Source organism: Nicotiana sylvestris, chromosome 4 (genome assembly GCF_000393655.2).
Source record: "Nicotiana sylvestris chromosome 4, ASM39365v2, whole genome shotgun sequence".
NCBI classification, from domain to species: domain Eukaryota; kingdom Viridiplantae; phylum Streptophyta; class Magnoliopsida; order Solanales; family Solanaceae; genus Nicotiana; species Nicotiana sylvestris.
In genome coordinates this window covers 21,047,335-21,064,043 of record NC_091060.1, presented here as the reverse complement: position 1 = coordinate 21,064,043, position 16,709 = coordinate 21,047,335, and the positions used below count along the sequence as shown (strand labels likewise).

Here is a 16,709-nt window from a genome sequence, read left to right as displayed (position 1 = left end):
CAGAAGCGGCCCCACCCCTTTTGGCTAATTCCGCAAATGCGGCCTCCCTTTGCAGATGAGGAAACTGCTGAATCAGCCAACTTCATTTAAGTCGAGCTCCGGCCATTTTTGCTCATTTTCACTCATTTCTTGGGCGATTTTGGGAGCTCTTGAGAAGGGATTTCCACATAGCATCGTGAGGTAAGTTCATCCCCCTTAGTTTTAAGTTAACACTCGAGTTTTGGGTAGATTAACACCTAAAGATTTGGAGAAATCAAGGGGTTAGAGATAGACCTAGGGTTTTAATAAAACTTAGATTTTACCACGAAATTGGTTATGAAATGGATTAGAAATCATATATTGTTGATCCTTAGGTTATAGAGAACAACTTTCTTCGAAAAATTTCGGAATCCGGGCACGTGGACCCGGGGTCGGATTTTAGGAACCTTGCATATAAGGTTGGGAAATTGGTTTAATAATTAGAATATGAACTTTTGAGCATGTATTGACCAGTTCTTACCATATTTGAATAGTTCTGGATCGTTCGACTCCAAATTGGAGGTTTGAGCGCGTTCTTGAATCGGAATATAGGCTTCGGAGCGAGGTGAGTCTCCTTTTTAACCTTGTAAGGGGTAATTATCCCCATAGGTGAGTTAATTGGTTATGTGCTCCTATTTGTGGGGGCTACGTACACACGAGGTGATGAGAGTCCGTGCATAGTTACTATTATGCTATTGTCCGAGTAGTCTAGGACCCAAAAGCATGCTATACTTGGAATATTTGTAATAATATTGACAATTTGAATTGCTCAAATCACATCAAAATAGTAAATGAATTTCTAAAAATATTTAAACTTCATTTTCTTAAATTGTTAAAAGAGAATTTTACCTCTTTCTTGAGTAACTACTTTCCTGATAAAAATGTGAACTTAATGTGGAAATATGTGTATTTATGAGTACCTGAGTCGCATGTATGATTCGCGAGCAGGGTAACTCTATTATTGTGTGTGACCGTGTCACATGTACGATTCGCGAGCGGAGTAAATAAATGCATCTACGGTTCGAGCTGTTCGACCCTCGGCAGTGCACATTTTATTATTGTTGGTCCGCGCCGTTCGACCCCCGGCATTGCTTGCGTATGATAATTGCTGCAAAATATTGGTGATTTTTAGTTGTTATTGCCTCTTCCCGGCTTATGAAAATATGTTTAAATGATGAAGAGAAATTTGGGAAATTCCCTAGAAAAGAATGAATTGTCTACTTGCTTCAACCTATTGAATTGTAAACATGTTTATAAAAACCTGTCTTAAGGTTATTAGACCACTATTAAGTGTCGAAGTTGACCTCTCATATCTACTTCTTCGAGATTAAACGGGATACTCATTGGGTACACGTTGTTTTCGTACTCATACTACACTTGCTGTGTATGTTTGTTGCACAGGTTCATATGTAGCTAGTGGCTTAGTGGCACAACGACATGGTTGATACGGAGACTTAGGCGAGTTGCATTTATCGAGGTGCCCGTAGCCAGCAGAGTCTCCTTCAGAGTATTGTATTGTATCTTCTTTTCTGTCCATTTGTATTTCGGACAACTGTTGTATTATATTGTTTCCTAGAGATAGCTCATGCATTTGTGACACCGGGTTCTGGGATGGTTTTTTTTTGGATTATTCAATATTAAGTTTGTTAAAGACTTCATGGTTATTTCTGTAAATTTTATTATTTATTATTTATTATTTAATGTATAAGGAAAAAATTTCATCAAATACTAAAATTTGAAACTTAATTAAGAAGTTGTGGTTGGCTTGCCTGACAGCGGTGTCCGGCGCCATCATGACCCTTAGTGGATTTTGGGTCGTGACATGGAGGTTACTCTACCCTAAACCCTAAATCACACCTATATAAAGGGATACATATTCCCTTGAAGAGGTGTCTCAAAAATCCTATAAACTCTTGGGATATTCACAAAGAGATCAAAATATGGCCGGATACTTCTTGACAATCAAATAGTTCAAAAAGCTAGAGATCAAATACATCCCCAGGAGGTCTGCATCATCCTACATTCGAGAAATATGCGGCGTCAGCCCTCGAATCATGGAGATAATCAGGAGAGAGGAATCAAGAGAGAAACATAATTGTACTCACAATTGATTAGTAAATATAAATGTTTGTTGCAAACAAATTGGCACAAATAATTTGTTGCAAACAAATTGGCACGCCTAGTGGGACCAGTCCTGCCCTTCATCTCTTCCTCCTGTTAATCGAAAACTCCAAGTTTCAAAAGCAGCGATTTTATGGTCGAGTACTTCAAGTCTTGTCTTCAAATTTCGGTAATCCTACACCCCGACAAACCTTGAAGTAGGGGGAATTTGTAGACATCGAAATTTTAATGGATCGAGCTAAATCTTGAATTCAAGATACTACAAGACCTCTTGAAATTCTAAGAGTCTGTCAGTGTTGCTTGGAGGCTGCTCTACCAAAACCCTAGGTCACTCTTATAAAAAGGGTTACATAATCCTTTAAAAAATATCTCAAAAATGGAGATCATCTCGAAAATCCCATAAACTCACGGGATATTCACAAAGAGATCAAGAAGTGGTCGGATAATTCTTGATAATTAAAAACTTCAAGAAGATCCACAACATACTTCATGGATATCAAATAAATCCATGAAAGCCCGCAACATCCTACATTCGAGAAACACGTTGTTCTAGCCCTCGAATCACGAAGATAATTAGGAGAGAAGAATCAAGGGAACAAACAGAATTGTACTCGCGTCATTTTATCAATAAAACTATGTTTCATCATATTTATATTGTGGTTGCAATTTATTTTTGTATCACAAATAATTTGTTACAAACAATGCGGTCCGCATTCTCATCACAGTCATCGCATCTTCGAAACCGTAGTTCCCAGGTATTCGTCGTATTTAAGTTATGCGGTCCACATTGTTGATTTGCGATTGCATTTTCTACCTTCAGCAACTTCTACAGGGAGTTTGCGATCCATTATGCAGCCCGCAAACCTATTATGCGGTCGCATAATGGACCGCATTTCTTCCTCTTGAATTTGGCCAATAGACTGTTGGGATTTGCGATTCCTTTGAGCACTATGCAGTCCGCATGTTGGATTTGCGGTCCGCATTTTCACATCTGCAATCGCATTTTTCTCTTTTCTTGTCCTTTTGCATCTTTTTGATTTCATTTCCATGTTCTTGGGTCCTTAAACCTTATACACTGCAAAAACATTAAAATTACATAAGTATAAAAGATAGTTGCATTTAAAACAAGCTAAAATCTAAGCAATTTGTATTAAATATGCCGAAATTCTCCGGCACATCAACACCCCCAACTTAAACTCTTGCTTGTCCTAAAGCAACTAAAACGACACTATCCTATTCTAGACTCCATCTAAACGATATGAAACAATAGTGACCGTGGACGGTGTTAGTTGTCAGTACTACAAGCATGCACTTTCGCTCATTTACCCTTTCTGAACCATCGTTGTTATTTACAAAGAAACTAATCAACTTGTGAGACTTTGAGCTTCGACCAATTTGACAAAATGTCACTCTCAGCTGAGTGCACTTGCATTCGACTTCAAAAACTCAACTTCTGTCCAATCTCACAATTCATGGGCCCTCACTAGAAAGAAAGTCCCAAACTCGCAATATCTACAATGACAACAAAAGGGACGGATTCACAAAGACACTCACTCTCAAAAAGAGTTTCAAGTGTTACAACATGCCATACCATAGGCTTGCCCTTATTTTAATTCATCGCTTTATTCTAAGAACGTTCGGTTGGAGATACCATAAAGACTTTTTAAGCTTGTAATGTAGGTTTAGGGAAGGGTCGGATAAACATTTGGGTACAAGTGACTACATCCTCCTTGAACACTACTCACATTTTTCTTTCTTGTTGCTCTTTGCTTCTTTTCAAACCACATAGCCCTTATTAGCCCCTAATTTCCCACATTGAACCACCTTAAATACCTCTCTAATTTTCTTAAAGGCTCCATATTTATATATACATACATTTCTTTTTCTTTTCTTTTTCTTCTTTTCTCTTGCATTTTTTTTCTTATTTTTTTTCTTTTTGGAGCTTGAATAGTTTCATATCTTGAGGTATACTTTCCTACTCTCACTGTACAACCTTACCAATTTTCGGCTTGACACCATACCCCCAACTTAGGCTTTTAGCCTCATTCTCAATGTTCAAGGAGGGAAGGGTTCAAAAGAGGGAATTATTTTACAAAAAGGGAAAGGTTTGTAATGAGGTGGCCAAAGAAAAGGTTAAAGGCTCAAGTGGGGTAAGTAGTGATAATATCTGTACAATGGATAGCTTGAAAGGCTAAATGATTTTCCAATATCACAAAGACTGCCTAAGGTCATATCTCCAACCAAATGTAATTATCATTAGCATCGAAATACCAACCGGGCAAGTTCTAGATGGCGGAAGTAAACACAAGAATTATTTATACAAAGACTCACACACATGGCACACGAACTGTTTAACTCAACATAGTTTTAGCCTTGGCAACTCGAAGCTTTCATCATATTTACATGTATAACTCTAAGTAAACATAGAGTCAAAGATCGAGCCTCAAGTTCACACAGTTGATTTCCTTATATATATATATATATATATATATATATATATATATATATATATTAATGGAAGGGTATAGGCTATTTATAGGCACACATGCTTAAAACTAGACAATTACACCAAACCAGTCAAAATGTTTCATTCTACTGCCCTGGTTCTACTATTACACCCTTGGAAAACCTGGCGAAGAAAAACCATGGGGGATTCATTGCTAATTACTAAAGATGAACATACAACTATCTACTTGTTTTTTTAGTTTTTTATATACAAAGATAACCTATGTACAAAAAACACACAACACAAGTATATACAGAAGTTACAGAAGTTTGCTTATATAACACAAAAACATGTACAATAGTTCAATTCACACAAAAAAGTTTGTATAAGGCTATCCCACCCCCAACTTAAAAGCATGCATTGACCCCAATATATAAGAATGTAAGACAGAGTTTAGGGGCTCTCTGAGGTGCACTAAGCGCTATGGGGTTGGAAGCCGGCTGAATGATGGTGGGGTCACCCTCTGATGCTGAACCTGGGACCGATAAAATCTCAGCCTGAGGAGTGACCTCCACTGATGGAAGAGGGATCTCCAACTGGCCCGACACTGGAGCTGGGGCCTGTGAGCTGCTAGCCTCGCCTGCTGATAGCTGAGTGGTCGATGGATTGGATTGGGCGACCATGTCTGCTAGCTAATATTCTATCGCCTTCTGAACAACTGCTTATTCATCCTCTGCAACTATAGGGGAAGCAATCTGCTTACCTTTCTCCTGAGGAACCTCATCCTCCTCGGACCATGTCTCATCATCAGTCTCTCCTTCGTATGCCTCCCCACCTTTGGACTCTGTAGAGTGTCCGGAATCTTCTTTAGAAGGGATGTCAATATGTGCAGGGGAAGCTGGAGGCTGGGAAGCCCCGACAGTCTGAGGTGCAGGAGCTGTCATCAAGGTGGAGAAATCACAATCTAATCCATCCACGGATGTGTCTGCTCCTTGCTCTCCTTTCTTGGACATGAAGGAGGATAGATCAAACTCTAGAGATTGTATTTTGTGGAGCTCAGTCTTCAGTGTGGCAACATCATCATGGAGCTTTGTCAAGTATCCAACCTCACCCCCACTCTATCTTTTCAATTCGCACCTCAAGCTATTTCAGGCGATCCCCATAAGATGTTTGTTGCTGTTGGAGGGTCGTCACTGAGGACTGGATAGGGATCAATGCTTGCCTGATGAGTGTAGGGAGGTTCTTTAGAAGCTAGTCTACCTTAGCATTCATGTTGATCTAGGATACCAAGCCTCGAAATGGCTGGCAGTAGGGTAGAAGGCTGTGCAATGGTGGCCTGAGAGGTGGGCTGTAGAGTGGAAATGGAGGCCACTGTGGCCTGAGGAGAAGCAGGAGTTTGGGAGTCTGAGATCTCTGTATCAGCAGGAATCGGGGTCTGAATCTCTGGGGGAGCAACAACTACTGCATCATTAATGCGCGTGATATCAATATCCTTCAGCGCTTTCCCTGTCTTATCAGTGTGTGGCATTGAAGGGACTTCCACAGCCTTACAAAGGGTTGTGATCAAGCACAGGAATGGTAGTGACGTGGATTTCTAGTTGGCCCGGATCCCTAAATCTCGAAAGATAAAGTCACCCACATTAATTTTTATCCCAGTCATAATGCAGGCAATGAGAAGAGCTTTCTCAATGCTTATATCAGTCTCATTTCAGGACGGTATCAATCGATAGGTGACAAAGCTGAGCCAGAATCTACCCTCTCGTGTGAGATCTTCCTTGAATATTTTATGCAGAGGGTCAATCCAAGCAGGGGTCCCCTTGGCTATCACTAAAGCTATTCAACCACACTCATTACCTCTATTGGCCCATTTGGTGTCATACTCAGTTGTGCCCGATCTCCAGTTTGGGAAGTAGAACTCATTTATGGTGTCACTGCTACAAAACACCTGCTTCCCCCGAACCAAGACAGTATTATAGAAAACTTTGTTGCGCTTGTGGTGAGAGGTCCTAGAGGCTCCATGAGATACATAAAATTCATGAATCACAGTTTCATTGTAATCATCAGGCAACTCAATGAAGCACTCCCAGTTTCTACCTTTGATGTTCTCCAGTATGTGAGGGTACTGCTCCTGTAGCCCGTTCAGACTCAGTTGTTTTTCGGCAAGGATTTTCCATTTTGTTAGCCCTTCTCTATACAACTCCCTAGAGTCTTCGACCCCAAACCTGAGTTGGAAATCATCTTTTCTTTTCCTTTTTGCCTCAGCTTGTAGGACAAATGATGGCAAGGTCTCCTCCTCATCAGACCGGGAGGGATGTGCACCAGTAGATTCTGGTCGTGAACGTTTGGCTTGTTGTGCTTGACGACTGATGGAGGCCCTTTTCTTGGAAGAAGATATATGTTTCTTGGGAGCCATATCTGCATAGAAATGAAATGTGAGCAACATCACAAACATCAGGAGAAAAAAGGTACAAAGAAATTCAAGTATGCGACAGGTTATGTGGTCGCATAATCACTATACGGACCGCAAACCTATTGCAAACTTCTGTCTGCTGAAAGGATATAGTTATGCGATGGGTTTTGTGATCGCATATCCATTATGCGATTTTGCATCACCATCACAAAACTATTTGTATGGAAAGTTCATTCTCACTATGCGATCGCAAAATCCACCGCAAAGATGAATTTGTGATCGCAAATTAGCCGCAAACCATATGTTACAAAAGGCCAGAAACTGTTTAGGTATGCGGTGGATTTGCGGTCTGCATATCACTTATGCGATCGCAAAGCCTCCGCAAATTGTCATCTTTCTCAGGCCACCTAGGGTTTGTTATGCGGCAACAATGCGGACCGCAAAAGTCATCTTCCTCAATGATTTGAACTCCACCCTCTACAATGGTGACCCTAGTTTCACTACCTAGCACCCTGAGTCTAACTAAGTATCCAAGAACCCCCTTCTCCCCCCCCCCGGTTACGAGCAGAAACCCCAAATACGAAGAGGAAAAAGGAACAAAAACTAAAGGAAATAAAAACAAGAAAAACTCAACAAAATTTAAACTAAACTTTACATGTATGAGATCGGGAAAGGAGAACATACCAATAATGGAGAATTGAGAACACTTTGGAGATGAATTCAACAGGTGTTGCTTACTCTTTTCGGTTCAACTAGCCGTTTTCCTTTCTCCTTTTTTTGTTTTGTTTTCTTTTCTTTTTTTGTCTTTTGTTTACAAGTGTTTGAATGCTGGTGGGTTTTGATGTGCAAGGGATAGGAATACTTACCTTTGTAACATTTGCGGTGGATAAGTCACCGCATAACACCTTATGCGACCGCATAAGTGTTATGCGGTGGTTTCAACTGGAGTTGCTCATGGATATAATGCGGTGCACTTATGCAATCGCATAACTGAAATGCGGTCCACAAAGTGCACGTCCTCGCTGCATTTATAACACCAATATTTTCCAAACAAACTATCCAGGTTTGTGACCACTATGCGGTCCGCATAGTTAAAATGCGACCGCATATGTGTAGCAGACTTCCCGTGGTTACTTTTCTTCCCTTTCACACGCAATTTTACCCTGTGTTATGTTCTTTTGAATCACCTGCACTCTAACACACATTTTAATTAGCTCAATTAAATCTATCTAACAAAAGTTAAAATTTAAAGGACAAAAAAGGTGTTACCACATATGGATTGCCTCCCATGAAGCACTTGATTTAACATCGCGGCACGACGAAGTTGGCCTTTATTTGGTTTCACTCATTGGTCTGGCTTTGAGATCCAACTGTTCCACCAAGTGTTTTTCTCCATCTATGCCTAAGTCGTGCTTGACTCGCTGTCCATTTACTTTGAAGGTTCGAAGCACATCCTCTGATTCTAATTCCACAGCTCCAAAAAGGGATACATCTACCACCTTGAACGGACCAGACCATTTTGATTTAAGCTTGCCCGGAAACAATTTGAGCCTTAAGTTGAAGAGCAAAACCAAATCACCCGTCTTGAACTCCATTTTCAAGATCTTTTTGTCGTGGACGAACTTCATCCTTTCTTTGTACATATCTGCACTTTCATATGTATGGAAACGGAATTCTTCCATTTCATTGAGTTGTGTTAACCTCAAATTTGCAGCTTCAGCCCAGTCCAAGTTCAATCTTTTTAAAGCCCACATGGCTTTGTGCTCCAGTTCTACGGGTAAATGACAAGCCTTGACAAATACTAACCGATAAGGAGAAGTTTCAATAGGGGTTTTGTACGTCGTGTAGTATGCCCACAATGCGTCATCTAGCTTTCTTGACCAGTTGGTCCTGTTTGCGTTAACAGTCTTTACTAGAATATTCTTTATCTCTTGGTTGAAAATTTTAACTTGGCCACTTGATTGGGGGTGGTAAGGTGTAGCCACCTTATGCTTGACACCATATTTATCTAGTATCCCCGTGAAAGCCTTGTTACAGAAGTGAAACCCACCATCACTAAGAATGGCTCTAGGAGTGCCAAACCGCGTGAATATGTTTTTCTTTAAAAATGTGGTCACACTCCTTGCCTCATTGTTTGGTAAGGCAATTGCTTCAAACCATTTGGACACATAGTCCACAACTACTAGGATATATTTCATACCACAAGAGCTTACAAAGGGGCCCATAAAATCAATTCCCCACACATCAAAGATCTCTATCTCCATCACAAAGTGCATTGGCATTTCAGGCCTCTTGGAGATTGATCCTTGCCTTTGACATTGGTCACAATCCTTGACCATTTGATTGGCATCATGATAAATCAATGGCCAATAATAACCATATTCAAGCACCTTTTTCGTCGTTCAATTGCCCCCATGGTGACCCTCGACCGATGAGTCATGGCATGACTTTAGAATTGGCATAATCTCCTCTTCTAGAACACACCTTCTGATGATGTTATCAGCACAAACACGGAACAAAAATGGTTCTTCCCAATAGTATTGCCGACAATCTCTCAGAAACTTCTTCTTCTGATAAGCTTCCAATCTATCTAGAATAAGGTCGCTAACCAAGTAGTTACCAATATCGATGTACCAAGGAGCAAAAGTGTTAGATAATGCCAATATGTGTTCATCCGGGAAAGCATCGTTGATTTCAAGATCTTCCTTTGGTCGCCCTGCCTCTTCAAGCCTTGATAAATGATCCGCCACTTGATTTTCAGTCCCTTTTCGATCTTTGACTTTGAAGTCAAATTCTTGCAACAACAGGACCCACCGAATCAACCTAGGCTTTGCATCCTTCTTTGCCATAAGATAGCGAAGAGAAGCATGGTCTGTGTACACTATCACCTTGGATCCCAACAAGTAAGCCCAGAATTTCTCAAAGGCATAGACAATGGCAAGAAGTTCTTTCTCAGTCACCGTATAGTTCATTTGCGCGCCATTAAGTGTCTTTCTTGAATAATAGACCGGGTGAAGAACCTTGTTATGACATTGGCCAAGCATAGCCCCAATAGCTACACCACTGGCATCACACATGAGTTTGAATGGAAGAGACCAATCGGGTGTGATAATAATAGGTGTCGTGGTGAGCTTTTTTTCAATTCCTCAAAGGCTTTGAGGCACTTCTCGTCAAACACAAATTTTGCATCTTTCTCAAGGAGTTTGCACATGGGATTTGCAATTTTGGAAAAATCCTTGATGAAACACCTATAGAATCTGGCATGCCCTAAGAAACTTCGGACACCTTTAACTAAAGTAGGTGGAGGAAGCTTGGAAATGATCTCTATCTTTGCCCGGTCAACCTCTATGCCATGTTGTGAAATTTTAAGCCCCAAGACAATGCCTTCATCCACCATGTAGTGGCATTTCTCCCAGTTAAGCACAAGGTTGGTCTCCTCACATCTCTTGAGCACTTGTCTAATACTATTAAGACAATGCTCAAAAGAGTCACCTACCACCAAAAAATCGTCCATGAAAACCTCTAGAAAATCCTCCACCATATCTGAGAAGATGGACATCATGCATCTTTGAAAAGTAGCTGGAGCGTTGCACAAACCAAATGGCATCCGGCTAAAGGTAAACGTTCCATAAGGGCAAGTGAATGTTGTCTTCTCTTGGTACTCCAATGCTATGTTGATTTGGTTGTAACTGGAATATCCATCAAGAAAGCAATAGAATGACCTTCCTGCTAGCCGATCAAGCATTTGATCAATAAAAGGCATAGGCAAATGGTCTTTGCATGAGGCATTGTTGAGCTTCCAATAATCCTTACACACCCTCCATCCGGTCACCGTTGTTGTTGGGATGAGCTCATTTTTATCATTTTCAATCATGGTCATGCCTCCCTTTTTCGGCACACATTGCACCGGGCTCACCCAAGAACTATCGGTAATAGGGTAGACTACCCCGACATCCAACCACTTAATGATTTCTTTCTTCACCACCTCTTGCATGGACGGGTTCAACCATCGTTGATGCTCCACACTTTGTTTAGTCTCATTCTCCAATTGGATCTTGTGTTCGCAAATTCTGGCGGGAATCCCTCGGATGTCCGCAATTGTCCACCCAATAGCTTGCCTATGCTCCTTAAAGACATCCAACAATTGTCCTACCTGCACATCATTCAACAAAGAAGAAACAATTACCGGTAAAGTATCATTTGAGCCAAGAAATGTATACCTCAAGTGTGGTGGAAGTGGTTTGAGTTCTAGTTGCGGTGGCTCAATAATAGAAGGTTTTGAGGGAAGAGTGGCTCTATTCTCCAAGCCGAGAGAGAGCTTCTCTAGAGCATAAGTGTAGGACCCAAGCCCCTCAAATGCATTGACTGATTCCATATACCCCTCCATATCTTCACCATCGAAGTTCACCAAAATAGCCGCCAACGCCTCACCGAGCTATTGTTCTTCCATATTCATTTCAACCACATCTTCTACTTCATCAACAACATCAATCACCGAGATGCTTTCATATTCATGTTGTAGTTTCATACCCTTGCTTGCTTGTAATATAACCTCTTCATCATTCACACGTAATTTGATCTCATTCTGTTCCGAATCTATTAGTGCTCTTCCTGTGGCAAGGAATGGTCTCCCCAAAATGATAAGGATCTTTTTGTCAACTGCACAATCCAGGATTACGAAATCGGTGGGTAAAAGAAACTTTCCCACTTTTACAAGCACATCATCGACAATTCCCACCGGTCTCTTTATGGAACGATCGGCCATTTAAAATCTCATACTTGTGGGCCTTAGCATACCTAACCTTGCTTGCTTGTAAATGGCAAGAGGCATTAAGTTGATGCTAGCTCCATTATCACAAAGGGCTCTTGCAAAATCATGTGCCCTAATAGTACATGGAATGGTGAAAGCTCCCGTGTCTTCTTTCTTTTGAACGGTGGATGTTGCAATGATGGAACTAACCCGGTGAGTCACATTCACCACTTCATTCTTGGTGGTTCTCTTCTTGGTAATCAAGTCTTTCAAATATTTATCAAAACCCGGCATCTCTTGAAATGCTTCCACAAATGGAATATTAACCGATAACTGCTTCAGAATGTCATAGAACCTTTCGAGTTTGCTATCATCAACCTTCCTAGCAAGTCTTTGAGGGAATGGAGCATGAGGTCTAGGAATAGGTGGTAGAGTTTTTGGTATCTCTTTTACCTTTTCCTTTACCTCTTCCCGATTTACTTCTTGCACTTTCAACTCTTCCAGAACCTTTTCAACTTCAACAACACTTGGTTCTTCAACCTCAACCTTTTGTTCAGACTCTTCTACTTTAACCACTTGTTCACTTTCTCCTTGTAGTACCTTCCCACCCCGAGTAGTAATTGCCATGATATGAGAAGTTGGGCCACTCCCACTACCCTTTGGGTTCGCAATTGTGTCACTAGGAAATATTCCCTTTTCCTTTGGATTTTGTTCCCTAGAGAGATTTCTTTTGCATCTCCAATATTTGAATGGATATAGTATGAGAGCCAACAAGCTCGGTCATATTCCTCATAGATGTGTCGGACTTCTCTTGATTTTTCAATACCCGTTCAAGCATGCTTTCCAACTTGGAATCACTTAAGGAACCTTGATTTGAATATTGACCCTTTGGATGAACATAAGGGTTTGAACTCCGATTTGAGAAGTTGTTGTTGTCGTTATTCCAATTTCCTTGATTTGAGCCACCTTGGTCATTTCGCCATTGTTGGTTGCCTTGCTCTTGCGGGTTAGGCCTCCATTGATTGTGTTGTCCTTGACCTTGGTATTGTTGCCGTTGATAGCCTCCTTGGGAGTTGTTGACATAGTTGGCTTCCTCATAATCTTCATTTGATGATGGTTGAACACCTTCCACCACATTTACCTTCTTCGTTTGGCTTTCAGTGAACATTTTTGTCAACACATTGACATTGGTGGCAAGACCTGCAATTACTTGATCTCTTTCTTGATTCTCCTTAATCATGGTGGTCAAGGAGGGAGAACCATATGCAATTCCACCTGTGGTGTCCTCTGAGTGCCAAGCTTGATTATGTTGTGCCATTTTGTCAAGGATTTGTGTGACCCTTGCGAATGTCTTGTCCATAAAAGATCCATCAGTTGCATTCTTGGCTATAGATTGGTTTATAGAATCTAAACCCATGTAGAATTTCTCCAACAAGATAGAATCTGGAAAGCCATGATTGGGAGACCTCACCAAATATAACTTGAATCGGTCCCATGCCTCATGTAGATGTTCTTCCGGTACTTGCTTGAAAAAGAAAATTTTATCCCGGAGCTCAGATTTTTTACTTTGCGGGAACCATTTAGCTAAGAATGCACGGACAAGTTCAGGCCAAGAATGAATGAAATTTGGTGGCATATTTTGAATCCATTTCCTTGCGTCCCCAGCTAGTGAGTACTTGAACACCCTCAACCTTAGGGCATCATCTAAGACGCTGTTCTACTTATGCATCGCACACGAACCCAAGAAGTTTATAAGATGTTATGTTGGATCATCATCAGTGGAATTCCTAAAAAACCCTCCGCTTTGAGCATAAGGATTAAACCATGTTCCACCTTGAAAGTTGCAGGACCAACAATCGGAGGTACAATATCATTTGTATCCTAAATGTACTCATCTATGTCTGCAAAAGGATTTTCTTCTATTTCTTCCTCATATTCGGCCATGTCTTCCTATCAACACCAAGCAAAACAAGCAAAGTGTGATGGAATAGAATAAGACATAAAGTAAAGCACACACTATTTAGTAATTTCAAAACCGTATTCCCCGGCAACGGTGCCAAAATTTGATACGCTCAAATTACACTTTAATTAAATAGTGTAAGGCGGTCGGTGTCAAATACAATAACCCAACAAGGTTGGGGGTCGAATCCCACAGGGAATAGGCATGAAAAGGTTACTCGAGTAGTGTGTTACTTGACTTAGGTCATAATTTTATTCGGTTAATTGTGCATTGAGAATGTAAATAATTTGATTAAGGAGACCAAGGTTGTATCCCCTTCAATGAAATGTAATGCTATCGGTGTTAATATGATATATTTCTAATGGAAGGTTCTTTAGATATGCAAATGATTTCTAAATGACTACCTAATATTTTCCAATAGTTGGGTAGTATTTTCTCTTTATGATTTTTCCAAATATAAAAGAGTTGCAATTAAGAGCAATCAATTTATGCCAAATAAAACCCACTTATTCCTAAGCGATTCTATTAAACAAGGTTTAAAGCCTTGAGTCTTTGATATTTACTTCTACCAAACTCTAACTCACTTTTTCAAGTAAAGAAAGAGTTTAATGGCTCTTGTTAATGTTTGCAACCACCAACAATAAATAAAGAATGAAAAATAAATATATATATCAACCAGCCATCATATATATATTCAATGTTAAACACCCATTTAGGGTCCACAACCTTAGTATTTAAAGCTAGCTACTCATGCTAAAATACAAAAAGATGAGAATATTAAATGCCATAAAGCTTACAAAGTGCAAGATTCTTCACTCCTAAAGCTTCCAAAAGAGAGGAATATTCAAAGGTTGGAATGTAGCTCAAAAACCAGACAAGATGCCCCCACAAAACCCCCAATAAATCTATTTATAATGGGCTAAAACTCGGGACCAATTTCAGAGAAAAATACCCTTCCAGGTATATTATGCAACCGCATTTATGTCGTATAATAGACATGCGGTCCAGATTCTTGTCACAGTCATCACATCTTCGAAACCCTAGTTCCCAGGTATTCGTCGCATTTAGGTTATGCGGTCCGCATTGTTGATTTTTGATCGCATTTGTCACCGTATTTTCCGCCTTCAGCAACTTCTACAGGGAGTTTGCGATCCATTATGTGGTCCGCAAACCTATTATGCGATCGCATAATGGACCGCATTTCTTCTGCTTGAATTTGGCCAATATACTATTGGGCTTTGCGATTCCTTTGAGCACTATGCGGTCCGCATGTTGGATTTGCGGTCCGCATTTTCACATATGCGATCTCATATTGCTCTTTTCTTGTCCTTTTGTGGCTTTTTGATTTTATTTCCATGTTCTTGGGTCCTTAAACCTCATACACTGCAAAAATATTAAAATTACATAAGTATAAAAGATAGTTGCATTTAAAACAAGCTAAAATCTAAGCAATTTGTATTAAATGTGCCAAAATTCTCGGGCACATCACTCCACCAATAGTGCTATCTCAAATCCTAATACATCTTCATCGCATCTAGATGGATGGAATACCACGAACTATGGGTCTCCTTTAGAATCAACTCCCGTAGTCCATCCACATTGGGCACACATATCCGGCCTTGCATCCTCAATACCTCATCATAGTCACATCTCTGGCATTATCATGCAGAACCTTGTCCTTGAGGACAAGCAAATGAGGATCATCATACTAGCGCTCTCTAATACGATCAAATAAGGAAGACCGAGAAACCATACAAGCTAGGACTCAACTGGGCTCCAAAATATCCAATCTCACTAGATGGTTGGCCAAAGCATGAACATCAACCACAAGAGGTCTCTCCCCAATAGGAATAAATGCAAGACTGCCCATACTCACCATCTTTCTACTCAAGGCGCTGGCCACCACATTAGCCTTTCTCGGATGATACAAAATGGTAATATCATAGTCATTTAGCAACTCTAACCATCTCCGCTGCCTCAAATTGAGATCCTTCTATTTGAACAAGTGCTGGAGGCTACAATGATCAATAAACACCTCACAAGACACACCATAGAGATAATGCCTCCAAATCTTCAACGCGTGAACAATGGCAGCGAACTCCAAATCATGGACAAGGTAGTTCTTCTCATGGATCTTCAACTGGCGAGAAGCATAAGCAATCAATCTACCCTCCTGCATCAAAACACATCAAATACCGATCTGAAAAGTATCACAATATACCGAATATGAATCAGAGGCTGATGGCAGAACAAATACTGGAGTTGTGGTCAAGGCAGTCTTGAGCTTCTGAAAGCTCGCCTCACACTCATCCGGCCACCTGAAAGGAGCACCTTTTTGGGTCAATTTGGTCAAGGGCGATGCAATAGAAGAGAAACCCTGCATGAACCGACGGTATTAACCCACCAAACCAAGAAAGCTACGAATATTTGTGGCTAAGGACGGTCTGGGCCAACTCTAGACCGCCTCTACCTTTTTCGGATCAACCTAAATACCCTCACTGGACACCACGTGCCCCAAGAACGTCACTGAACTGAGCCAAAACTCACACTTGGAGAACTTAGCATAAAGCTTCTCCTCCCTCAACCACTGTAACACAATATGCAAATGTTGGACATGCTTCTCCTGGCTACGAGAATACACCAGGATATCATCAATGAATACAATAACAAACGAGTTGAGGTAAGGCTAGAACACATTGTTCATCAAATGCATGAACGCAGCTGGGGCATTGGTCAGCCCAAAAGATATCATAAGGAACTCATAATTACCATATCAGATCCTGAAAGCTGCCTTAAGGATGTCTGAGTCCCTAATCTTCAACTGGTGATGCCCTGACTTGAGATCAATCTTGGAAAACACACTCTCTCCCTGAAGCTGGTCGAATAAATCATCAATACGCGGCAAAGGATACTTGTTCTTAATTGTGACTTTGTTCAACTGCCTATAATCAATGTACATTCTCATAGTGCCATCCTTCTACTTCATAAATAGAACAGGTGCACC

The 16,709-nt window shown here is 40.6% G+C and overlaps 2 protein-coding genes across 2 annotated transcripts; both read right to left on the bottom strand.

Moving 5' to 3' along the window:
* Positions 1-11,430: 11,430 nt before the first annotated feature.
* LOC138889320 (uncharacterized) lies at positions 11,431-12,372 on the bottom strand. Its single transcript, XM_070172614.1, has 2 exons — positions 11,793-12,372; positions 11,431-11,654 (listed from the first exon to the last, which is right to left on the bottom strand). The coding sequence occupies exons 1-2, from the start codon at positions 12,370-12,372 to the stop codon at positions 11,431-11,433; spliced, it is 804 nt and encodes a 267-aa protein (XP_070028715.1).
* An 88-nt stretch (positions 12,373-12,460) lies between these two features.
* LOC138889319 (uncharacterized) lies at positions 12,461-13,381 on the bottom strand. Its single transcript, XM_070172613.1, has one exon. The coding sequence runs from the start codon at positions 13,379-13,381 to the stop codon at positions 12,461-12,463; it is 921 nt and encodes a 306-aa protein (XP_070028714.1).
* Positions 13,382-16,709: the final 3,328 nt, after the last annotated feature.

Excerpts from the sequence above, each read along its gene's own strand:
- LOC138889320 (XM_070172614.1), bottom strand. The coding sequence starts at position 12,372 with ATGGCAATTACTACTCGGGGTGGGAAGGTACTACAAGGAGAAAGTGAA. Across the intron at positions 11,655-11,792 it reads TTACAAGCAAGCAAGGTTAG|TTGACAAAAAGATCCTTATC; the intron begins GTATGCTAAGGC and ends TGGATTGTGCAG.
- LOC138889319 (XM_070172613.1), bottom strand. The coding sequence starts at position 13,381 with ATGCCACCAAATTTCATTCATTCTTGGCCTGAACTTGTCCGTGCATTC.